The sequence below is a fragment of the Microcaecilia unicolor genome, chromosome 8, assembly GCF_901765095.1.
Source record: "Microcaecilia unicolor chromosome 8, aMicUni1.1, whole genome shotgun sequence".
Taxonomy (NCBI): domain Eukaryota; kingdom Metazoa; phylum Chordata; class Amphibia; order Gymnophiona; family Siphonopidae; genus Microcaecilia; species Microcaecilia unicolor.
Genome location: NC_044038.1, coordinates 146,173,960 through 146,192,241, shown reverse-complemented (window position 1 = coordinate 146,192,241; position 18,282 = coordinate 146,173,960). Strand labels below are relative to the sequence as shown.

The window sequence follows — 18,282 nt, the reverse complement described above, 5'->3', positions numbered from 1 at the left end:
CCCTAAACTTTTCTGCAGTTACTCTGCCCCCAAGAATCATTGCATTGTTGGGCAGACTGGATGGACTGTACAGGTCTTTACCTGCCGTCATTTACTATGTTACTATCCAGCTTATAATCGAAAGAGAAAAACGCCTATATTGCGACCCAAATCGGGAGATGGGCGTCTTTCTCCCGTGGGCGCCCAAATCGGTATAATCGAAAGCCGATTTTGGGCGTTTCCAACTGCAATCCGTCGCAGAAACGGGTAAAGTTAATGGGGGCATGTTGGAGGCGTGGTGAAGGCGGAACTGGGGCGTGGTTATCGGCCGAGGAGAGATGGGCGTCTTTAGCTGATAATCGAAAAAAAGGCGTTTTTACCGCGATTTTGGGTCACTTTTTTTGGACCCTTTTTTTCCACGAACAGGTCCCAAAAAAGTGCCCCAACTGACTAGATGACCACTGGAGGGAATCGGGGATGACCTCCCCGGACTCCCCCAGTGGTCACTAACCCCCTCCCACCAAAAATAAAACCCACTTTAAAAACTTTTTTTCCAGCCTCTATGCCAGCCTCAAATGCCGTACCCACCTCCATGACAGCAGAATGTGTTCTATCCTCTGACAGCCTTTCCCTGGTTCTGATGTGGCTCTCGGGTGAGTGTGACACCTTTTCTGTTAAGGGCACTGCAGAGTCACATCAGCAATGCATTGTGGTGGGTGTAGGGTATTGGGCTTCGTGATTCCACTAGCTTGTGCCACATGCTCACGATGTTGGTAGTTGGTAGGCTCTACTCCCATGGTGCTTTTCCCCCTGCTTACTGGGTCAGAGTGTGCCCTGTTTTGTTTCCGGTAGTCCATGAGGTAGTGGCCATTTTTGTAAGCCAGTTTTAGATCCCTTTCACATGTTAGCCACGTTACAGAACTTAGTTCTTACCTTGAATGTGGCTGAAAGAGGGCATTGTACAGCATTCTGCCAGCTCGGACCTACTGCTCATCTCAGTACCAGGGAGACTCGTTGCCAGTGGGGCACAACCTCTGATCTGCAGTTAACTGTGAGTAAGCGTGCTTATTCCAATAAAGGACGTTTTTGGAGAGATTAGTCTTCAGGTGTCAACTAGTGTGCCAATGTTATATAGCATCAACAATTCCTAGAGGCCTGCGTGTATGCAGGTCCCTGGAGCACTTTTAGTGGGTACCGCAGTGCACTTCAGCCAGGTGGACCCAGGCCCATCCCCCCTACCTGTAACACTTGTGCTGGTAAATGGGAGGCCTCCAAAACCCACTGTACCCACATGTAGGTGCCCCCTTCACCCCTAAGAGCTATGGTAGTGTTGTACATTTGTGGGTAGTGGGTTTTGGGGGAGGGGGTTGGGGGCTCAGCACCCATGGTAAGGGAGCTATGCATGTGGGAGCGTTGTCTGAAGTCCACCGCACTGACCTCTAGGGTGCCCAGTTGGTGTCCTGGTATGTCAGGGGGGCGAGTGCACTACAAATCGAGGCCCCTCCCACTACCAAATGGCTCGGCTTAGGACGTTTTTGAGCTGGGCGTTTTTAGTTTCCATTATCGCTAAAAAAAACAAACGCCCAGCTGAAAGCCGTCCATTTTTTCTAAAATACGGTCTGTCCCGCCTCTTCACGTATCCGTTTTCGGACATAAACGCCCATGGAGATAGGCGTTCGCGTTCGATTATGCCCCTCCACATGTTTTAGGTATGGTTTCTAGAGATCATGAGGGAAATAAACCCTCTTTATCCTGCTTTCCCTCATGGACTAAGTTTTAACTTGGCTCCAAAGTCCCTTTCTCTCTAGGGAATTCCAGACCAAGCTTTCTGTCTCAATAAGGGTTATTTTATTTTATTTTATTTTATTTTATTTTATTTTATTTTATTTATTTATTTATTTTAAACACTTCTAACCTGCCTATAAACTAGGCGGTTTCCATAATAACATACATACCAATGTAAGCCTATCCTGAGAATCCTCTAGGATTCCCCAACTCTGAGGAAGCCACAGGTGTGACTTGGTCACAATAATCAAAAGTTCTATTTTAACCACACCTAGAACACAACCCTTTCAAATCTGTATATGCCATCTGCATATACATATGGCCTTTTCTAAAATTGTTACTTAGATCTCTATATCAATTTCTACAAGTAGATTGCTTTTTATATAGGTATTTGGATTTAGCTCACACCTTTGCAGTAGTGGTTCAAGATGAATTACATTTATACACTATAGGTATTTTCTTGTCCCTAGAGGGCTTACAGGAGAGAGTTTACAAAACTTAACAAGTAGAGAAGACTGCTGGAATAGTAGGGTTAATAATAAATAATGAAAAAAAACTAAGATTGTGCTGATAGGAACTATTAGCCACAAACAAATAATTATTGGACAAAACCAGTTGAGGATTAGAACCATTCTCATATCTCGGCAGTATATTGTCAAAATAATGATGACATCAAGGTAGGCATGAATTGTTGAATTGGAAATGCAATGGCAGCTTTTCATCAATATAGTCAGAAAAATCAATCAGTATCAAAAAGCTTGTGCCTTTATCACTCCATTTTCTTCCCAACTGCATTACATGCCAGTGAAACTTGGAAGATCTCAACCAAGATAGGAAACTGGATGTATGAGTACAATCTTAGGTGTGACTTACCAAATCATATCACTAACAATGAGATATTGAGCAAAAGCAACTTCAGATTATAGGGTCTTGTAATTGAATGCAGAGTCCAGTTGGCAGGATACATTTTACACATGCAAGATCATCATCATCCCAAAGTGGCACTAAAATGAAGACAGCTTGCAGCAGGGGCGTAGCCAGACACCCAATTTTGGGTGGGCCTGGGCCCAAGACGGGTGGGCAGAAGAACTCCGCCCTGTCCTACAAGTGATTTAGTCTCTCCCTCTCTCGCCTGCATGCCATATGGTCTCTCAAACATCCCCCTCCCCCCATACCTTTTAAATAGCAGATTTTCACTGGCAAAGAGCAGCAACTAATACACACTGCTTATGTTGGCCCCACAGCCTTCCCTCTGATGCAACTTCCTGTTTCTGCATAGGTGGGAATACATTAGAGGGAAGGCTGGTATGCAGGAAGGACAGTTGTTGGGAATTTTCAGCTGGTGGGGTGTGGGGATCCCTGCCAGACACCTCATAGGTGTGCTGCTACTGGGTAGGCCTGAGCCCAAAGTGGGTGGGCCTGGGCCCACCCGGGCCCACCCTTGGCTACTCCACTGGCTTGCAGATTGAGAAGAAGGGAAAGACTGAACTGATCTGAAGATGCACACTCAAGAGTGATCTATGCAATGGAGGAACCACCAGGGAGATTAAAGCCATCATGGCTGATCAAGACAGATAAAAAAATTTGTTGTCTGATGTGCAAATATGCAGAAAAGAAACTAAGAGGGAAGGAAGACTTACAATTTTGAGATTGTGCTTGAGACCAAAGTGACTTGCCTAAGATCACAAGGACCATCAGTGGGATTTGAACCCTGGCTCTCAGCCCATTGATTGATCCATTTGGCTACTCCTAACCTTTTAAAATTGTCTCCATTTTATATAAAGACGCACAGGGCGATATTAATGAGGGACACAGAAGAAATTGTGCGGTACGGTTTGTCTCCTGAAGAAGTAACGAAACAGAGGCGCTCTGTTGAGCAAACCTATGCAAACAGCACACCTATAAAGATTAGTACCTGTGATGCCCTTAAGAAAATTACTGTTAAAAATTTGAAAAAAAGAAATATATACAGTGAAAAATGACTAAGCAAACAGAAAATAAAAATAAAAAAAACAAAAAGGTCCTCTTTCAGGAGGATTTAAGGCTGATGAAGAAGCCCGCCCGGCAAATTGCAAACTGCGAACAGCAAAAGCAACAAATTAGCTGAGCATCTGAAGCCTTTTCCTCCTCAAAATAAAGGATTGATAAATGAAAAATTATAAGAAGGTAAAGATTGCAACTTATCTTCAGTAGATTTCGAAGTTTTTCATAAACAAGGTTGTAGCCAATTTATCGTAACAATTTAACGGCTCCATTTTATATCAAAAATTCAAATGGTGAAGATCACAAGGAGCATCAGTGGGATTTGAACCTTGGCTCTCAGCCCATTGATTGATCCATTTGGCTACTCCTAACCTTCTAAAATTGTCTCCATTTTATATCCAAAATTCAAATGGTAGCAGCATTTAGTACCATATATCTGCTAACAAGAAGTGTATTTTATAGCCCAGATTTGCTTTTTTTACAGCTTCCAATTAACAGTACATGAATTATTTATTTACCAAGGACCAACATAATAAAAAAAGGAGGGATACCCAATTGTAAAATCACAAACTAATAACACAAAAATCAATCAGATAAAAGTTTTCAAAGACCCATATGCAAATGATTAATGCAATAATAATATTTAATCACATCCACTTAAATTGCAAAGCCAAAATATGTCAGGCATTTAACGCTTGGCAATTTCAATTACAATGGATTGATATTGCGTTTTTATTAACACTGTTTATGTTCTGTCATAGTAACATAGTAACATAGTAGATGACGGCAGAAAAAGACCTGCACGGTCCATCCAGTCTGCCCAACAAGATAACTCATATTTGCTGCTTTTTGTATATACTCTACTTTGATTTGTACCTGTGCTCTTCAGGGCACAGACCGTATAAGTCTGCCCAGCACTATCCCCGCCTCCCAACCACCTGCCCCTCCTCCCAACCACCGGCTCTGGCACAGACCGTATAAGTCTGCCCAGCACTATCCTCACCTCCCAACCATCAGCCCTGCCTCCCAACCACCGGCTCTGGCACAGACCGTACAAGTCTGTCCAGCACTATCCCCGCCTCCCAACCACCAGTCCCGCCGCCCACCACCGGCTCTGGCACAGACCGTACAAGTCTGCCCAGCACCATCCCCGCCTCCCAACCACCAGCCCCGCCTCCCGATCTTGACTAAGCTCCTGAGGATCCATTCCTTCGGCACAGGATTCCTTTATGCTTATCCCACGCATGTTTGAATTCCGTTACCGTTTTCATTTCCACCACCTCCCGCGGGAGGGCATTCCAAGCATCCACTACTCTCTCCGCGAAAAAATACTTCCTGACATTTTTCTTGAGTCTGCCCCCCTTCAATCTCATTCCATGTCCTCTCGTTCTACCACCTTCCCATCTCCGGAAAAGGTTCGTTTGTAGATTAATACCTTTCAAATATTTGAACGTCTGTATCATATCACCCCTGTTTCTCCTTTCCTCCAGAGTATACATGTTTAGTTCAGCAAGTCTCTCCTCATACGTCTTGTAACGCAAATCCCATACCATTCTCGTAGCTTTTCTTTGCACCGCTTCAATTCTTTTTACATCCTTAACAAGATACGGCCTCCAAAACTGTACACAATACTCCAGGTGGGGCCTCACCAACGACTTATACAGGGGCATCAATACCCCCCTTTCTTCTGCTGGTCACACCTCTCTCTATACAGCCTAACAACCTTCTATCTACGGCCACCGCCTTGTCACACTGTTTTGTCGCCTTCAAATCCTCAGATACTATCACCCCAAGATCCCTTTCTCCGCCCGTACCTATCAGACTCTCCCCGCCTAACACATACGTCTCCCGTGGATTTCTATTCCCTAAGTGCATCACTTTGCATTTCTTCGCATTGAATTTTAATTGCCAAACCTTAAACCATTCTTCTAGCTTCCTCAGATCCTTTTTCATGTTTTCCACTCCCTCCGTGGTGTCCACTCTGTTACAGATCTTAGTATCATCCGCAAATAGGCAAACTTTACCTTCTAACCCTTCGGCAATGTCACTCACAAATATATTGAACAGAATTGGCCCCAGCACCGATCCCTGAGGCACTCCACTACTCACCTTTCCTTCCTCCGAGCGAATTCCATTCACCACCACCCTCTGGAGTCTGTCCGTCAACCAGTTCCTAATCCAGTTCACCACTTCAGGTCCTATCTTCAGCCCCTCCAGTTTATTTAAGAGCCTCCTGTGGGGAACCGTGTCAAAAGCTTTGCTGGAATCTAAGTAGATTACGTCCATAGCTCGTCCCTGATTCAATTCTCCTGTCACCCAATCAAAGAACTCAATGAGATTCGTTTGGCACGATTTCCCTTTGAATCTTGCCAAACGAATCTCATTGAGTTCTTTGATTGGGTGAAAGGAGAATTGTATTCTAAAAACACATGAATGGTTACAGTCGTACATGTATCCAGTGGATGTGATTAAATATTATTCATGTATTATTTATTTATGACATTTATATCCCATTTGTATATGGATTTTTGAAGACCTTAACCTGATTGCTTTTTGTGTTGTTAATTATTAATTTAATTTAATTTAATATCCTCTGTGAATTCAGTTTAAAAAATATTGAAGTGAGATTGGTAGATTTTAAGAAAAATCTCCAGTCTTGTGATGGTTTAGCAGTTCCATGAGTGATGTCTAGGTTCTGGGTAGCCTAAACCTCTACTAGAGCAGGATGTACACAGCTAGTCTGGTTTTCAGGATATCCATAATCAATATGCATGGAATGTAACTTTAAAAAAAAAATAAGTACCAGGTTACCAGATTGGGGGTGGGGGGTGGGAAGAGGGATGGGGGTTCTGCTTTCCAGTCCAGCTGCCTTAGAAAATAAGTTCAAAAAGGTTCCAGGCCAGTGACAAATGTTTCAGGTCTGTGACCTGGCAGGACCTGGTCAAAAATGTCCACAGAATGTGAATTGATATAAAATTACTTAAATGCTACCTGTCTTGCCTTTTCATTGATGGACTAATCCACAAATTCTATATATGGTGCCTAGAGGTATGCGTGTTAAAACTGGGCTTGTGCCCAATTTATACATGTAACTTAATTGAATAACAAGTCAATTAGCACTGATAATCACTTAACCTTCCATTGCCCCATGTAAGCCGCATTGAGCCTGCCATGAGTGGGAAAGCGCGGGGTACAAATGTAACAAAAAATAAAAAATAAAAAAATAATAATTGGATTGTAGAAACCAATCAGCATTAAATGGGCTTAATTGGGATTAAGCACACATCAGATATGCACCTATGATGTTATAACCATCTAATTTAAGAGGACCACGTACTTAATTGTGTGGGGATTACCACATAATCAAATAGTCAGAGTATCCCTAACACCTAAACTTTAAGTCATCTTTTTCTAACTCAATCCTTTCACAGTGTACTCATTTATACAATCATCATTTTGGCTAATCGGGGATATTCAGAATCTTTAACAGCGCAACCATCCAGGTCATTCTTCAATGTAATGATGGTGCTGTTTAGCTCGTCATAATTCTACCCGTTTTCTTATTACTTTTTATTTAACCAATAATATAAAACTTTTCTTTCCAACTTCTCAAATAGTAAACTTCAAGGTAAATAATTATAACTTAGCTTTCAAGCAGCTGTATATAGCATTGATTCTCCAACTTCAAACCTCCGCCGACTTGGCCAGGTTTCGAATTTCTTCATCAGGGAAGAGGTTTGCTAAGAAGGAAACACAATCTATCAAAAAAATGTCCCCAAAACACTTAAAGTTACCTAATACCCACTCACTGTGAAATTACCGTCTTAGATATTGCTTCAACATCAAGGTAAAATGGCTGCGGCGTCTCTTCTACCTCAGCAATTTAAATAACCACAGCTGAATAAAGTCCACCAATTGCAATGCAACCACGTCATATCCGAACCCACCAATCATAAAGAAGGGGGTGGAGAAAATCATATAGTCTCAAAGATATGAATCAAATTAATTATTTACCTTGAAGTTTACTATTTGAGAAGTTGGAAAGAAAAGTTTTATATTATTGGTTAAATAAAAAGTAATAAGAAAACGGGTAGAATTATGACGAGCTAAACAGCACCATCATTACATTGAAGAATGACCTGGATGGTTGCGCTGTTAAAGATTCTGAATATCCCCGATTAGCCAAAATGATGATTGTATAAATGAGTACACTGTGAAAGGATTGAGTTAGAAAAAGATGACTTAAAGTTTAGGTGTTAGGGATACTCTGACTATTTGCCTATGATGTTATATGCACATCCAACGTGTATCTAACTTCAGTCATGTATAACTATGTGGGGGCATGGTTAGGGGCATTCTGGGGGTATTTCTAGAATCACACTTAAATGTAGGCACCAGCTTTTAGATCTGCTCATAGCAGGCCTAATTCCAGATGCCTACATTTAGGCACAGCTTTGCGCTAATTGCAATTCTATAAAGGACGCATACCCATTATAGAATCGTGCTAAGTGCGGGTTTTTATTTCCGGCACCAATTTTATAGGAGTCATAAATAGAATTTGGCCCTAAGTGTTTTCAATGGAGTTTCACATCAGAGCCCTCACCTACAAACCAGTGGTACAGCTCTGAAATATCCCACCTAGAAAAAGAATCCAAACTGGGCAGGAAGATGAGTGCAAAAGGTGTCCTCAAAGCCATCTCCAGACGTTTGATCTTTAAACAAGCAGAGAGTTTATTTCTCATAAGAAGCTAGGAATCAGACCTCCATCTGAGATTAAACCACAGAATGAACAGACTAGAAAGTATGGAAAAACAACAGAGGCATAGCAAAGGGCATGGCTCTAATTACTTGGTATCAGGTCTGTGAAGTCATCAAAAATTCAAGGGCCTTAATTGGGGACTGGTGACAACCCATTCGTAACAGCTTGTCACTTTCTGCACAGCAGAAAAGAGGGAGAGCCTTAGCCCAGCAAGGGAGAGCAGCATGAATAATACACCACATCACTGCTGACACAGTATCTTGCTTTAACTTGAGTTACCAGGTAACTGGCTCCAGTTACTGCTGTTTTCAAGCTCTTGACTACTTTTTCCATGCAGCCCTGGATAGAAAAAGTAGGGTTGGCTGGAATGGAAATTTGCCCCTACCTTGATCTGACTGAGATCTGGGTGTTATTTGAAAAGGAAACGGTTTCTATATTACAGTTTACTAAGAAAATGTCATAGAGAGTGAATAGAAGCATTGTGACATGCTTTTGACAAAAAATATGTGTATGGGAAATAATATTGTTGCTCCTCTTCTGCATATGCATTACTCGGAGAACTGACCAGGTTTCAGGTCCCTTCTTTCAAAAGCTACCTTGAGAAAGCCTGGCATAGATTCTCTGATGAGGAGAATTACTTGACTCCAAGGCCTTATGTGCAGTATTCTGACAATACAAACACTTCAGACATGGGTGTGGCATTCCAGAAAATAAGCACTTTGCTGAAGAAAATTCTTTAAGTGCGAAACGATTCTCTTACTCACAGATAACACAGCAAGATTGGAATTTGTGCAGTGCAGTAGAATAGAAGTAGATCAATTCCATTTCTGTTTCTTTCGTTCCTTTGACCAAATCCTCTTCCCCTACTCTGGGTAGATGGGTCCTTTTTCCTCCCTGTGCTCTTCCAAGGGCCCATTGTGGTACCTGGACATCTCAGATTGGTTCTCTCCTCCACTTCTCCTTGAAGTTCTCTGGACTCCTGTGTCACCATTGAATGGATAGCTGCTCTGTGCTCCTTCTTTATGACTAGATCATAAACACTTCAGGTTATCCAGACTGGAAGTTAGCACCTCTAGCAGGATACTCTTCCTCCTAAGACTCTGTCTCACCTCAGACAAGGGATCCAAGTTGGGTCATTCTCTCCTGACTCCTTGTTCAGCAACTGACTCCACAGGGCACCAGTTCCAGGAGAAGAGAGACACTAGTTCGGGCTTCCTTCATGCTGGCTTCTCCCACGACTAAATGGCTTGGATTTGGCCGTTTTGAGATGGACGTCTTTGGATTCCATTATCTGCAAAAACCAAGGTCAGCTATCTCTAAGGTCGACCCAAATGTTGCGATTTGGGCGTCCCCAACCGTATTATAGAAACGAAAGTTGGACACCCATCTTGTTTCGATAATACGGTTGGAGATGCCCCTTTACAGACCCGCAACATAAAACAATTACATTACTGTCCTGCTTATTGGTTTGATTAAAAATATGTCCTTTTCTGCGCAGAGATGAACAGATCAGTTTTTTCCCTTATCAAGTGTTCAACAGAAAAAAATCTGGGGCAGCTTCTCATCTGTTGAAATGGATTTGTACAGTGACTTTATATTCAATCATACTCAGGGGCCCTTTTACTTAGCCGCATAAGCATCTACGTGTGCCCAATGCGCACCAAAATGGAGTTACCTCACGGCTACCATGTGGCTCTTGCGGTAATTTCATTTTTGCTGTGCATATAGGTCATTACTGCCCGGTTACCGCAAGAGACTTTACCGCTAGGTCAATGGCTGGCGATAAGGTCACAGACCCAAAATAGATGAGCGGCAATTTTGATTTTGCCACATGTCCATTTTCAGCAAAAATTTTAAAAAGGCCTTTTTTACAGGCACGCTAAAAAATGGATTGGTGCGCGCCCAAAACCAGCACCTACACTACAGCAAGCCATTTTTCAGCACACCTTAGTAAAAGGACCCCTCAAAGCTTTCTGCTTTTTTTTTTCTAGGTATTTGTTCAGCAGTTATTCCATCCCAGTATCCATCTTCAGCCCATTTTAGCCTTCATTCTCTCTTTCTTTCTGTCTCTTCTTTGTGCAATGCTTCCCACACTAGCATAGTTTCTATCCAGTGTCTCATTCCTCTCATGCTATTATGGTTTCTCCTACACATACAGCTGAGGTTTCAAAGAGTTTCCTGAAATTTTGTACAATGGAAGATTGTATTTGAGTTCCAAAAACCTTCTAAGACTGCTGAATTTTCAAAATGTTTTTATCTGTTCCAACTCAGAATGTTGGACAGAAATTATACAAAAGGGGTTGAGAATGTCTGTCCATCTATCTAGGGCAAAATAAATCATAGTAACATAGTAGATGATGGCAGATAAAGACCCACATTGTCCATCCAGTCTGCTCAACAAGATATGTTACACACCATATGCTTCAGTTTAACACATCCTTAAACATGAACTTAATGGAATTGGACTAGATTTGGTGTGGGAAAATAGATGAGAAAAAGACATATCAGGTTTAAAAATGGGCCAGATCAGACCAGAGATTCCAAAACATTAGTCCCCAGCATAATGGTTCATAGTATTTGTATGAGAGAAGAAGTTCCAGTAGCTGCAGCATAGAAACACTGATATACTGACACATGGAAATGAGGGAACTGCTCCTTTTAAACCGCCCCTCCTCTCCTCTCTTCTACCATTCACAGACACACACACACACAGAGGGAACACAGATATACATATATATAAGTACATAAGTATTGCCATACTGGGACAGACCAAAGGTCCATCAAGCCCAGCATCCCGTTTCCAACAGTGGCCAATCCAGGTCACAAATACCTGGCAAGATCCCCCAAAAAAGTACAAAACATTTTATGCTGCTTATTCCAGAAATAGTGGTTTTCCCCCAAGTCCAATTTAATAATGGTCTATGGACTTTTCCTTTAGGAAGCCGTCCAAACCTTTTTTTAAACTCTGCTAAGCTAACCACCTTTACCACATTTTCTGGTAACAATTTCCAGAGTTGAATTACACGTCGAGTAAAGAAATATTTTCTCCAATTCATTTTAAATTTATTACTTTGTAGCTTCATCGCATGCCCCCTAGTCCTAGTATTTTTGGAAAGCGTAAACAGACGCTTCACGTCTACCCGTTCAACTCTACTACTACTACTACTACTTAACATTTCTAGAGCGCTACTAGGGTTACACAGCGCTGTACAATTTAACAAAGAGAGACAGTCCCCTGCTCTAAGAGCTTACAATCTAATAGACAAGTGAACGGTCGGTCCGATAGGGGCAGTCAAATTGGGGCAGTCTGGATTCACTGAACGGTAAGGGTTAGGTGCCGAACGCAGCATTGAAGAGGTGGGCTTTAAGCAAAGACTTGAAGACGTGCAGGGAGGGGGCTTGGCGTAAGGGCTCAGGAAGGTTGTTCCAAGCATAGGGTGAGGCGAGGCAGAATGAGCGGAGCCTGGAGTTGGCGGTGGTGGAGAAGGGTACTGAGAGGAGGGATTTATCCTGTGAACGGAGGTTACGGGCGGGAACGTAAGGGGAGATGAGGGTAGAAAGATAGTGAGGGGCAGCAGACTGAGTGCATTTGTAGGTAAGAAGGAGAAGCTTGAATTGAATGCGGTATCTGATCGGAAGCCAGTGAAGTGACCTGAGGAGAGGGGTGATATGAGTATATCGGTTCTGGCGGAATATGAGACGTGCAGCAGAGTTCTGAACAGATTGAAGGGGGGATAGATGGCCGGTGAGGAGTAAGTTGCAGTAGTCCAGGCGAGAGGTAATGAGAGCGTGGACGAGAGTTCGGGTGGTGTGTTCAGAGAGGAAAGGGCGAATTTTGCTGATGTTAAAGAGGAAGAAGTGACAGGTCTTGGCTATCTGCTGGATATGCGCAGAGAAGGAGAGAGAGGAGTCAAAGATGACTCCGAGGTTGTGGAGCATGATCTGTATGCTTTATTTTATACATCTCTATCATATCTCCCCTCAGCTGTCTTTTCTCCAAGCTGAAGAGCCCCAGACACTTTAGGCTTTCCTCATAGGGAAGTCGTCCCATCCCCTTTATCATTTTCGTCGCCCTTCTCTGCACCTTTTCTAATTCCACTATATCTTTTTGGAGATGCGGCAACCAGAATTGAACACAATATATACACAGTTTTATGTTAAATTGTACCTGCTGTACACCACCTTGGGTGAATCTCTTCATAAAGGCGGTTAATAAACCCAAATAAATAATAAAATATACACATACCGGCATACACAGGTGCATACTAATATCCACACATACAAACACAAACATAGACATACAGACTGACATCCACATGTACATGCATATCCATACAAACATTTATACACAAGCACGCACATGCTTACTCAGGTATACACAGATACAGTATATATACACAAACACACACACAAACATGAGACATGTTTTCCCCATCATTCTTCTCCTCCCCCCCCCCCTCCCTAAATTCCTATCCCTGTTTGGCTGGATCCTAGTAATTCAAATGTATATTTAATTTTCTTTCTTTTTTTTGTATTTCATTTTAATTTAAAAATATCTGGAATCTGCACCATCTACAATCCTGGGTGCAGTACAATAAAACATTCTGCTGTGAAACCTAGTGAATGAACCGCATAGCAGTGATGTTGGAATGAATCTATCAACCATGATCTGTATGCTTTCCCCACTTACATGCCTTTAGGATGTTAAAATTTAATTGAACCCTTTCACTGAAGAAATCCATCACTTGTACTTATTCCCTATTGTATATTATTGATTCTGGACTAAAGATGCTGTGTGTCCCCTTTCTCTTTTGCACTGAGCCTCTCCTTCTTCTGCTTTTGTACATGGCATATTTAATGATTTAATTTCCATGGACGTTGCTTAAAGTCTTCCCAGGCAGGGCTATATCTTGTTCTATTATATATTTATCAATAAACTTCCCAGGCAGGGATATATCTTTTCTATTTTGTATTTATCAATAAACTGTATTTTTGAGTTACCGTCCAGTCCAGTACATTAGATCTGAGTTGAAAACAAGCGCTGAAAAAGTCCCTGAACAATTTACTGTCAAGAAGACTTGGCCCACATGACCAAGGACACCTTCTGCTGCATCTCAGAGAATCAAAGCATCTTTCTAAACCTTGAGCAAAGTGGCGCTGTGACAGTGAAACATTAACCCTTAAATAAGTCCTTTGCCCTTAGAAACCTCTAACCCTGAGGCATCCATTTCTGCCCAGAGAACTTGACAGGAAGTTCAAGCTAGTGTGTGGAATTTATGGGTTTGCCCTCTCGGCACCATCTCCATCAGGGTTCACTGAAAGTGGGAGTTACAGGACATTACTATGGCTCAGACTTAATAAAACAAAGCTGCTCATTGACTGAGAATGGTACTTAGCTCCCCTCACAATTCAGTATGTCACACTTTGTTCTCCACTCCACTGTTTATTATGCCTAGCCTCTAGTTAGTCACTGACTTGCATGAGGACATCAAAGTTTTATGTTGCATAAATAAAACTCTAAATCACCCATGCCCTGCCTGTCCATGGTGGCATGGAGTAGTCAACGTTCACACTACTTGAGGCCTAAAATGTTCTGTTGCTGGTCTATGTCGCTGTCATCAGAGAAAAGATACATTCTTTGTCCAAAATAATTGAAAGTTGTTATTTTTTAGCCTCATTTCTACAAATAAACTGGCCTTACAAGATCATGTCTCTCCTTGTCTAATACTTTTGAGCCATTCATCTAGTTTATTTCAAATTTGTGCCTCAGATAATAGAGCTTCCATTGTACCTCAGATCACACTTTTCATGTGCCCTCATTGGCTCTATCCCTTTTTTTTTTAATTTTCTGCAGAGAAACAGACCTGTTCAGCTCAATTCATTTGAAAATTTACAGAGGCCAAAACACATTGTGATGTCATCAGTTTAACACTGCCCTGCCATTAGTTGACATCATTATTTGAACATACAAAAAGATCCAAAGGTAGGAGACCCCCAAATTGCTTCACAAATCGCAATCCTGCTACAAACTAAATGGGTAATAGGGGACCATTCGATACTCAAGTTCTCAGAAGCCAAATCTCCTTAAGGCTTTCAGGGTCTTTTACATATCAATCGTCACTCTTGGCAACAAGTCCAATTATTTTTTTTCAAAAATGTTTTATGATTTGTGCAAATAGAATATGTGTTGCTTTTGGCTGTTTATTCACACACATAGGAGGTACTATATCCCAACACAACAACTAGAAGTCTTCTAGTCATGAATACTGCCCTAGTCATTCATTGCTAAACAATGACTATCTCAGACGCTTCTGACTCAAGTGTCAACATCCAGCTGCATACCCATTGATAAGGCCTGACCCAACTTGGAGAAGGACGAGGTGGTTATTCCCCTGTACAGGTCATTGGTGGGCCTTAATTTGGAGTCCTGTCTTCAGTTTTGGAGGCCGTATCTCACTAAGGATATAAACAGACTTGAATCGGTTCAGTGGAAAGTGATCAAAATGGTATGGGGCCTGCACTAGAAGATGTATGAGCTAGAAACATGTACATTTGAACATGTCATCCCCTACTTATCAAAGAACATTGGCTCCCCTTGTCAGACCAGGTAGAATTCAAACCACTCAATATCGTATTCAAAGGTAGATTACATGCTGCCCCAGAGTATTTTTCTAATTTACTGGGTCCCTACATACCCTTACCTTCCCTCTGTTCCTCTCAACAGGCTTTATTGCACCTACTTCAGCCCTCAGTTCTCCGCCTAGATATTACACACGACAAAGCTTTTGCCTACACAGGCCCCCATCTCTTGTACTCACTTCCACTCAAGAAGACCTCCTATTCCAAATTCCAAAGAAAGCAGTTAAAACCTGGCTATTTACTCAAACCTTTGGCTCTTATCTTTAGTTGGGCTAACAGCTCTAAGGTGTCCTTTTACTAAGGTGCACTGAAAAATGGCCTGTGGTAGTATAGGTATGGGTTTTGGGTGCATGCAGATCCATTTTTCAGCGTGCCTATAAAAAATGCCTTTTATTTTGCCGAAAATGGACATGCGGCAAAATGAAAACTGCCGCATGTCCATTTTGGGTCTGATACCTTACCGTCAGCCACTGACCTAGTAATAAATACTCACGCGGTAACCTGGCGGTAATGACCTACACGCGCCAAATGTCACTTGGTGCGTGTCCGTTACGTACGCCCTAAAATAAAAAATATTTATTTTAAGTTAACTCTTCAAAGGAAGCTTTGGACTTCAGTTTTTAGACTGATATCCTGGGAAAAAAAATGTCCACTCTTTTCTGTTACTCCTGGTGTACAAGTCGGGTGCATATCTCCAGAATTCATAACACTGCACACATCTTTTAAGAATGCTCCAAACCTGCCCATGCCCGTCCTATTGCCACCACCTCTTTTGGGTTGTGGGCTATGGCATTTGGGCACCCTGGCTTATAGAATAGCACACAGCCAGATGTGTGCACAACCCGTGATTACTGTCAATTAACATCAATTGATTGTTAATGTCCAATTATTGATGTTAATTGGCTGGTTAATCACTTAGGTTGTCCATGTATCTTGGGATAGCACCCAAATTTGGGCACAAATAACTGGGCACCCTTTGTAGAATCTGAGGGATACTGTAAGCACACATTACATCAGAGGCAAGCAAAATGGTTTTACACAGAGTGACTGTTGCCTGCGCCAGGGGCTGAGTGAGGTCCTCCTTGGAGCTCTGGTGAAAGAACAGGGGGTGTTCCTGTCAAAACTACGAAAGGCCAGGCAAGCGCTTTACCCCCTTAAAGCTTCTGAGATTTATTTTGAAGGAAATTTTTCTTTTCTTTTTTTTAACCCTGTGGACTTCACTTCCATGTTTGCTGCCATCACTCTTTGCCTACAGGAGGCTAATGAACCTGAAAGTCAGGCCACAGTAGTTTAGAAAAGTAAGATTGAAGAACTAATTATCAGACCACAGTGGGAAGGAGCAGGTGGAGGCACCTGGTCAGTCATTTTGACCACAGAAGTCATTTCAGAATGGGAAATGTGATTGCCACAGGCCAGAAGAAAGACGTGTATGAGATGGTTGTACCCTATGGTCATGGTTTGCCCACATCTGCATTATATATAGATAGATAGATAGATAGATAGATAGATAGATAGATAGATAGATAGATAGATAGATAGATAGATAGATAGATAGATAGATAGATAGATAGATAGATAGAGATATAATCAGGCAGTAGATTTGAGGTACACAAAAATGCACTCTACTTAATTGGAAACCTTGATCTTTCAATCTAAAAATCAGTTTTATTTTTTTTTTCAGATGCGAATTGTATGCAAGGATGTTTCTGCTGAGACCATCTATGATGTCCTCCATGACACCCCTTACCGCAAGAAATGGGACACTAACATGATTGAGACCTATGACATCGGGAGACTCACGGTCAATGCAGACGTGGGTTATTATTCCTGTAAGGATTTTTCTCTTGAACAGTGAGGAGCATTAGGAGGTATCCAGGCTATCATGAGGTGTTGATACATTTTAGCAAAAAGGGTGGATTTGAGTTAGGAAATGTTTTGATTCAATCTTCCAGATTGGAAAGTGTAACTTGCTCCAGCTGTATGGATTATGAAGTATTTATCCCAATAGGGACTGTTGTAGGGAGAAGTAGATACAGTGGTTATAATCTTAACAGACTGTTGAGATTAAGGAACATCAGTTCGCTAGTACAGATTTATGGAGCAAGCAAAACCATAGCCGGTTAACTGTGATTTACCTTGACTGGTTAAGTGCTGAATATCGGCACTTAATCGGCCAAGTGCTGACTCTATCCACGGAATGTCCCCAACATAGCTAGTTTGCAGTTGAGCATTATCTGGGCATTTGAAGCGGCACTAACCAGTTAAGAGCCACTGAAAATGAGTGGTTATCTCCAAACAAATGATTTAACTGACCAGGAGCTGTTTCTGGCTGGGTATCGCTTTCAATATTGACCTCTTTGTGTTTATGATGACTAGTCACTGATTATAGTATTTTCAGCTGTCTACCACAATTATTCTTTTCAGTAAGCTAATTCTTCCATGAATAGGTAAACTGAAGATTGAATAATATATAAACTAATGGAAACATCTTCATTGTAGGGAAGTGTCCGAGCCCATTGAAGAACCGAGATTTTGTGACACTGCGGTCCTGGTTACCTCTTGGCAATGATTACATGATAATCAATTATTCTGTCAAGCACCCGGTAAGCTTCTCTCTTGCTTTCAACAGGGTGTTTCACTTAAATTAGCATGTTCCCAGATATCTTTATTTGAATGCCAGATTGAAACCTTTCTGCTACTACAGAGGCCTCAGTAACTCTCAAAGGCATTCTTTCCAAAGCCATGATAGCACAAGTATTTCACTCCAATTTCAGTATAGCTGTTGCTGAAGTCAGCACAATAGCATATGCATTTTTCATCAATAATCTCTGCATTGCACACTTTTAGGGGGTAATGTTATAACTTTTATTTGGATTTAGTACACCTTTTTTTCAGTAGAAGCTCAAAGTGAGTTACATCAGGTTCACTACTAAAAGTGGCATTTTTGAAAGGGATGTCCACTTTTCGATTTGGATGTCCTTGCAAATCATCCTGATCCAGGGGCAGGGAAACCCGTATTTTCGAAACAAGATGGACATCCATCTTTCATTTCGAAAATACCATTAGGGACGTCCAAATCCTTAAATTTGGTCGTCCTTAGAGATGGACGTCTCTAGACATAGACGTTTCTGATTTTC

The 18,282-nt window shown here is 41.8% G+C and overlaps 1 protein-coding gene across 1 annotated transcript in view; it reads left to right on the top strand.

Annotated features, from left to right (window-relative positions):
• The window catches only part of LOC115476345 (START domain-containing protein 10-like), a 74,651-nt gene that overhangs the window by 39,786 nt on the left and 16,583 nt on the right, over positions 1-18,282 (top strand). The window contains exons 2-3 of the mRNA XM_030212671.1: positions 16,827-16,974; positions 17,645-17,748. Of these exons, the coding sequence (XP_030068531.1) occupies positions 16,827-16,974; positions 17,645-17,748 (252 nt within the window). The remainder of the gene's footprint in view (positions 1-16,826; positions 16,975-17,644; positions 17,749-18,282) is intronic.